The 8,613-nt window shown below is 33.0% G+C and overlaps 1 protein-coding gene across 1 annotated transcript; it reads left to right on the top strand.

Annotated features, from left to right (window-relative positions):
- Positions 1-3,916: 3,916 nt before the first annotated feature.
- On the top strand, positions 3,917-7,018 carry MONOS_13642 (uncharacterized protein; the record flags this gene model as incomplete). Its single annotated transcript, XM_067866363.1, has 1 exon — positions 3,917-7,018. The coding sequence occupies one exon, from the start codon at positions 3,917-3,919 to the stop codon at positions 6,857-6,859; it is 2,943 nt and encodes a 980-aa protein (XP_067734083.1). The 3' UTR covers positions 6,860-7,018.
- Between the last annotated feature and the right edge of the window lie 1,595 nt (positions 7,019-8,613).

Here is an 8,613-nt window from a genome sequence, read left to right on the forward strand (position 1 = left end):
GAGGAAAAGAATGAAAAGCTTCTGGCTGATCTTTGCGAATGCTATCTTTCTCTTGGTCATGATTTCCCACCTGAATTGTTATCGATTTGTGTGCCTTGTCTCCTCAAAGTTGCGTTGAATAAAGAGGAAAACAAGGAGACTGAGAAAGAAGCAGAAATAGCATTGTTGGGTTTGACAACTTTAGGACTAAGAGTATGAAAACTCTTTTTCTTTTTGATGTTTCTGATTTTCATCTTTGTCTTTTTTAAAGTTCATCCAACGAAAAACTTTATCTGAATGAAATCAAAGAAATTATCGTTTATCATCAAGAAAATCACAATCTGACGCGACTCGCCTATCATTGTGCTTGGGACTTTTTGATTTGCAGATTGAAAGCTGACGAAAGCTTGGAAGAAGTGATAACGAAAGAACTGCATTTTGTGAGAGCGGCAGCAGGAGAAATAGAAGATCTGTCAAAGTGTGTGGATTGGAAGAGAAAAGTTGATAAAAAAGAAAAAGAAAAAGTGAAGGAAGAGCTTATAATCTGGAGATAGTTCGATGCGATTGATATGTTCATATACTCATACACATTGTGGAACGAAGAACTAACTGGACTTATGGTCATCCTTGTGAAATTATTTCATGCATCAAGGGTCTATCACAAAAATATTGGTAATGGATTCCTCGATTCACTTCGACTTATAGCAAAAAATGAAAATGTGAAAATTGATGACTTGCTGAAAAGCGGAGCTGTTGATCTCTATTTGGAAGAAATTAATCAATCAACTTTGAATGACATGATGATATTTTATGCCTTTGCATTTTTTAAAACGATTTCAAGTAGATTGAAAGAAGAGGAGAATAATGGAATAGAAATAGCGAAAATAAAAGAGATGAAAAGGAAAGTGTTTGAAAAGATGGAAGAAGAAGGATCAGAAGATATCATCACAAGCATTCATGAAAGATTTAAATATCACAACAGATTTTTTTATCCTTATTTACTGTCTGAAGACTTAATTGAATATTTTATGAATGTTTGAGTAAATGAGATGTTATTTATTTTGTAACTCAAAATTTTATTTTTTCTTTTTTTTACCATTTCACAGAATAGAAAACAAACAGTGGTTTGAATCTATTTAAATATTTTTCCCCCCATAACTTCAAAATGCAACAAAGCAATTGAATAAAATTGAAAAAACAAAGTGCAAAAAAATCCTGAAGTTTAAATCCTCCAGAGAGGATAATAAAGTTCTTCATCTTTTTTGGTTATTTGAGAAAAATGAATCAAAATTTAATTTGGAGAATTTGATTGAGTTAGGAAATATAATATAAATTGTTGATAGATTATTTCGCTTAAAAGAAGAAGAAGAAAGAGAAGGAGAGATTGAAGAAGAAGAAGAAGAATTAAAAGAACGAGGAGAAGAAGAGGAAGAGGAATAGGAAGAGGAATGACAGATTTTGGATGTGAAATCCCTACAGAGAGTCCATGCTCATCCAAGATGTGTGTGAAAGCTAGTTGTTATAATTTGTATGGTAGCTAGCGGGACAATCATGTGATGATAAAAGTGATTGGAGAGAAGAAGGAGATGAGTGAAGAGCGGGAGGGGATTGTGGGGGAGCCAGTTGTGGAGTGGAGTGGATGATACAGCAGGATGGAGAGATGAGTGTAACATTTTATTGGGAACAGGCTGTTTGGGAGGAGAGAGAGAAGAGAAGAGAAGGAGGAGAGGAAGAGAGAGGACGATTGCTAATTGAAGAGAGAAGAGTGAAAAGTGAAATGTCTGGTGTAGAATTGGCGTTTGACATTAGATGGAAAAATGTTTCTTTAAAATTCGGACAGAAAGAGAGAGATGATAAACGAGTTTGCTGCAATTGAAGATGTAGCGATTCAGTAAAGTTTTCCGTTGATATTGAAATGAAAATAAAGTGTGGGATCTTCCAAGTCTATAGAAATGAATGGGCGATCTGGCTGTTAACCCTGGTACATTCGATGATTACCAAGAAGAGAATGAAAAATCGGATCTGTCAAAGGAATAGTTCTGGGCATCAGACAGTTGCATCATCTGCTTTCCGTAAGATGTCAAGTCTTCTTCGGGTTGATAAAGATGTTTTCTTTACTATTTTCCTTCTTCTGCACAATAATGAAACTGCTGGCTCGCATTCGCTTGTTCTCTCTTCAAAAAAATATCAAAATACAACTTCTGATCGGTCTCCAGCTTTTTGAACATTTGCGAACCAGTAAACTTTGCAAAGAAAGTCATCAGCAGTTAAGTGAGCGAATTCTCCATGGTTATCCGTTCATGTTGTGATTCTTTACTTGCGTCCATTAACGTTTCTCTTGTTGAAATCAAAAGCAATGTAATTGCTCTTTCAATTTCATCAAAATCACTTTAAATTTCAATGAAATTTCATTTGCAGAAGAAAGCGAAAGCAATGAAGTTGTGGAAATAATCTTCTTCCAGTTCACATTTCTTCTCTTCAACAAGCAATTCTGAACATAAATCAGTCCTGCGGAAAGCACTGCATTATTTTGCGTTCACTTCCGATAAACTTTGAAAGCCCACAAAAAATCAAATCTTCAACTCCAGAAACCTCAAAAAGAATTATTGATCCGTTTGATTGGAGTGTTTTTGTCGTGCTTAACAGACATGTTTCTGAAGGCACAATCATGAATCCGTTCACTTTGGCTCTTTCCAGACAGTAGGAAATAGTCTGATGATGAAACAGCCAGATCTGCAACAATGGAATTTCTCAAAATAACACAATTTGAATCATCAGATGAAAATATGAGGCTGGAAATGCAAAGATTCTTTTGGGGGATCAAACTCATATTTGTGAAACAGATTGCCCCACTTTGCAAAAGAAACGGAGATTCCGATTTTTGGTGGGAAATGCAGGAATCCATTGTTACAGTCGATTTGTCTGTTATTAGCACACACGTTGAAGAAGAATGCTCAATTGCCACATTGTTGAGTCCAACTGTAGAATTGTGCAATCCCAAAAATGTGTTTTTCACTGTAGAAAGTCCTGACTGTAATCTTTTCACTTCCAACAATGCATTCTGCTCGAATAAATAATTGTTATCAGTCTTTGATAGATATTGTGCATCATTTGAATAACCTGAACCCTAATAAAGAAAATTATTGAAAAAATAACAGTTAAAAAGAATACCTTTGTTTTTCAAAATTGAAATTTCAGAGATATTCTGCACGTCAAAAACGTTCCCTAGAGTTTTATGTGTCGAAGAAAAATAACTTATGCAATATGCGAGAAAATCAATTTTTTAGTGATCAAAAAATATTATAAAACATTGTTTTCTCAGTTTTTGTTGGAACTGTGAAGTTTTTAATGGAAAAACAAACAAATATATGTTGAACAAAACAATTTTCAAGATAAAAAATGTAAACGGAGTTTTTTTTTAGAAGCAGCAATGGTTGAAATTTTTGAACTTTTGTGACTATTCATTAAAGAATACACATATATATATGTTCATATAAATCTGAATATAACAATAATCTTTGTCATATCTTTCGCATTTCATCTTCAATTATATCCTTTTTTATCGAACTGGGTGATAAAAGAGAAAATGTTATTCATTATTGCAAAAATTTTTTGATTAAATATTTCTCAATGAAATGATTTGATCATATTTTTTCAAGCAAAACATAAGACGAAAATTTGAAGCAAAAAAGGACTGGACTTCTTTGTAAACAATAAAGTTACAGAATGAATAATCAATTGAATCTTTATGAAAGATAAATAGAAATTTTGCTGACAAATTTCAAATCAAAAAATTGTTTTATTGAGAAAAACAATTTAAATTTCATTCAAAATTTTTGAAGTTTTTTGAAATTATTGAGATCTCAAAACGATAATCAATTTTCTTATTATATTAATATAGATCAAAATAAATATTTAAATAAGTGTTATTTGAAGAATGTTCTGGGGGTTAATTCTTGTCCAAGTCGTAATATCGGTTTACTCACAAGATGATCCATCAAAACCAGTTACAACAGTGTTCCTCAAGCAAAGCGGGAACAATTCCAACAGCGGATTATATATTGGTCAGGAAAGACAATCTTTATATTCAGCATATTCACTCCTGAGCGATAATTGTGCTTGTTTCATGAAAGTCGTTTATGATACAGAATTATTAACTGCGGATACAGTTACATTTAGAAATAAACAAAAAGTTACGGTTGAAGGAGTAAATAACGAAGGAAGTGGAAACACTGAAGTGGCAATGGACTGTGACATAAATCCAGGACAAACTCTATTTAATTGTTATTGCGACATGGAATTCAAATGTATAGCTTTCCATTTTCCAGCAACATTGGCAAAAGAACCTAAAAATGATGAAATACTGGCTTTGATAAATGAGCAACGTGCAAGCTTGACAATAAGCAGCTGCAGATTTATTCGGCCAGCTGGGGAAAACGTAATTGATTTTAGACTTGTTTACCAATATCAAGGTTCATTGACGATGGAGTCAGTTGAATGCTTGGATGAAGAAAATGCATTTAAATCGGAGTACGAACTGTTTTCTATAAGTAACGCTGACACAATAATATTATCTAATCTAGCTTTGAACAATATTGAAATAATTAATGATTATGATAATGGAATATATACTGACTCCGTTATCAATGTAAATGGTTATGCAAAAACCAAAGTTGATCTTATATTGAATGGGAGCACATTTTCGGACTTAAAAAGCACGAGCAAAATTTTGTCTTTCACAACTGACAGCGACAAAAGCACATTTACTGTTGGAGATGGAGGTGTCACAACTTTTTCATCATGCCATGGTGATTTTTATTATGGCTCTGGAGGAATATATCTACGAATGCTTGCAATTGAATCAGCAAGTCAGATTAAATGGCCCAAAGATGGGAGGAATCTGATATTTGACAAATGCACAGTCGGAGAAGGTCAATCAAAAAGAGACACTGGACTGTTATTGATGATGGCAAATGACTCATTGTTCGAAGACATAGCAGTTGAAATGAAGAAGAGTTTTGCAACAAATTATACTCGGAATGATAATTTGTGGTTTGTTGCAGCATGTGTTGATGGCACAGAAAAAATTTTTGATTTTGTGTCCAAGTATTTTGATCTGATAGGAAAGATATTTGTAAAGAACAAAGGAACAGGAGACGGATTGACAAGTTATTCACCATTGAGTTCATTGAAAGTTGCATATGATAAACTTGATGAAGTTCTTTGTTCTGTAGGATACTTCATAGAGATTGTAAAAGACGAAAGCCAGTTTACAGCAGAAGAAATGACAATTAGCAACGAAAAGGGAATAACCATTGAAGGAGTGAACAGCAATGGAAATGGAAATGTTGAAGTGGCAATCGATTGTGATGTTAGAGCAATGTCTGCTCTATTCACGTGCGAAAAAGAGGTGGAATTCAAGTATTTGGCATTCAATTTTCCCACGTTAGAGAACAAATGGAATTCTTTGATTTTTGGAAATGAAATGTCAACTTCACTCACGATCAGCAATTGCCGATTTGTCAGAGTTGGAACACAATCATCATCAGATGAGATGAATACAAATGATGATGGAGACGGTGTTGTTGAAGGTAGACTTGTGAACGTTTTAAGTGGGAAAGTCACATTGAACAATGTTTCATGTGCAGATGATTCAATTTGCGTTTCATTTTTTTCATCTCCATTTTTTTTCAGCGGTGTGAGTTCAGCTTCGTTGAATGGAGTGGAGATCAGCAATGTGAATATTCAAAAAAATGCCATATTTTTGATTCAAGATTTGAAAAGTCATGCAACGAAAATAGCTGTTGAAGGGATGCTTATGAAGGAAGTGAGTTCAGAATTGGGAGAAGCAGCAGGGATGGAGATATATTTATACTCAGAAGAATCGACTTTGACGATTGGAAGAAAAAGCAAGTGTACATTCAAAAAATGTTCGGCTCCAATGGGGAAATCAGGAGCAATATACATTTGGATGACAAAGATAACACCAAATCTTCAGCTTCCGTCAGCAAACAATCTGGAGATTGATGGTTCAAACACAGCGAATTCATCATCGAGATCAATATGCATAGTTGCAAAAGATTTTGAGGAGTTCTGCAAACAAGAAGATGCATTTGAGTTTGCTAAAGATTTTGATGAATCAGCAGCTGGGTGGATTGTGGGAGCAAAAGATGAAGAATCTGAGCCAGAGGATGCGTATGAGAAGTATTTGAAGAGGAAGAAGGATCAAGAATCTGATCCAGAATCAGACACGGTGAACAAAGGTGATCCGAAAACAAAAGCAGGAACAATTGTTGCGATTGTTGTACCTATTGTGGTTGTTATTGTTGCTGCTGCAGTTATTTGCATCATTTTGATTTCAGTTAAGAGAAAGAAGAGGATTAATGTGGAGAGGGAAGAAAATGCATTAGAAGGGGAAACAGATGAAAGAGAAGAAGAAGAATGCAGATCAGTAAAGAATCCAGTGATGGAATCAAATTCAATTGAAAATACATCAACCATTCAACATTTGGGCAATACAACGCATGACATTAGCAAAACTGAAGAACATTTACAGAAAGATGAAAAAAGGGAAGGAATAAGCAATGAATTTATTGAAGAAGCTGTGAATCAGATTTTATCTCCTTCTTCTTCTTCTGTGTTAACTGAAGGATTACAATCAGACACAACAAATGTGAATTTAAAAGAATTTGTAAAAGGAACAAGCACTTTTTCGATTCAAGCTAGCGAACAAAATGATGGAACAGGAATGGCAGATGAGGAAATCAAAGAAAATAGTACATCAGAAGAAAAAGAGAAAAAGAAAGAAAGGAAAACTCAAAAATTAACACATTTGATTGAAAATATCGAAATGGAAAATGAAAAAGGAGAGGAAGAATAGAAAGAAGAATAAGAAGAAGAAAACAAAAAAATATTTTGAATTGAAAGAAAGAAAGAAAAGTTGAGAAAGATTTGAAGAAAAGTGATTTTCTAGGCTTGAAAAAAGAATTTGACAGAAATGGAAAGATTTTTTGAAAGAAAAAAGCAAAAAAAAAAAAAATTCAACGCAAGAACTATATATTTTTTATGCAAAATATAACATTGTTATTAACTTTGCTCCTTTTATCAATGTTTTCTTTTATCCTTCTCTCTTCATGTTTTTTACTGATTTGCACCTAAATTCTTTTAATTTTATAATGAATGGTAAGAATTATTTTTCTCAATTAATTTGTTTGAAATTACATTTTTTTTAAAATCTATTGAATGACTTTCTGAATAATCCTTCCGTGTAATTCGTCTATTTCTTTTGAATCTTTCTTTTCTTTTTGAAATTCATTATTTTTATAAAAGAAAATAGCAAAGGTTATTTTCTTTTATTTGATTTTTTCACTTCGTTCAATAAAAGAAAAGTTTTCTTTGTTGAATGTGTTGTGAATCAATTTTCTTAAAGATAATTGGAAAATTGAGATGATCATCGTGTTGTTTTTCATTGCCTTCATTCAATGATATAATGTCTTGTTTGTATTTTATAGTCATAATTTCTTTTTGAAATTCTTTAAAATAATAAAAGACAGTTAATCTTAAAGATTGATTTTTTGAATTAATTTTTATTACTGTTGTTTTCAATTGAAAGGAAAAAAACGTTCCATTTAAAAAAGCAAAATGAATTCGTATCAGATACTCACTGTTCTTGTTAATTGTTAATTCTTTTTGTATTATTGAAATTATGAAAAACAAAGATTTGACGAATATTTTGTTTATTTTGTCATGTTTTTTTGAAATGATCGATTTTATACGAATGATAATAACTCTTCAACATTTCAATTGTTCAAAAACAAAAAACTATTGCGGAAGTCCAAAATTAACTGGCATTTTGTCGATGTTCATTATTCCCCAATCACATCCCTTTGTTTGTCTTGTTTTTCTTGTACATGAAAGCGGCAATGATTTGTTGTCCAATTTCTCAATTTCTTTCACTTTTTTGAAGCTTTCTTCAAAGATCTGAGCTGTTGAAGGAATCATGTGAAAATCATTAACAAGTCCACTTTCTTTAAAAGCAGAAAAAATGTTTATCGATGAAGAAACTTGCAATATTGCGTTCATTCCAACCCACAAAAGTTGTTCTACGCTGTCGTGTGTTGCACCCGAGCTAACCTGCTGTATTTGAAGCTTCCAAAGTGAAAAAATAAATAAATCCAATGACTGCAATAAGTGTGTTGTATTCGGAGGCAAAACCAAAAGCAAAATATTCTCATTAACAAGACGAGTCAATACATTATCCGATAGGTGGATTCTGCAGCCATCAAGAATCAACACTGCCTGTGCGTGTTTATCTGGCAAAATCATTCTTTTAATGTTGACATGAGGAATGAAAATTTTCTCAATCCAGTTTTCAAACAACTCCTTTGTGAAATAAGACGAATTTCCGATTTCCACACAACCCTGAATTCCGGAATGATTTGACAGAAACTGAATGGATCTAATGTTGAATAGTTTCTGCACCAGAAAACAAGGAGGGACAAAAGGACCATCAAGTGAAATACAATGAAGCAATTATAACCTTTTTTCTCCTCTGTCAACAGGCGTGTGATCCATTTCACGATTTCCATTTGTTCCTACAATAAGGTTCACCTTTCTTGTATCTTCATGTGCATG

This window comes from Monocercomonoides exilis (assembly GCF_001643675.1).
Source record: "Monocercomonoides exilis strain PA203 chromosome Unknown scaffold5-2102611, whole genome shotgun sequence".
NCBI classification, from domain to species: Eukaryota; Preaxostyla; order Oxymonadida; family Polymastigidae; genus Monocercomonoides; species Monocercomonoides exilis.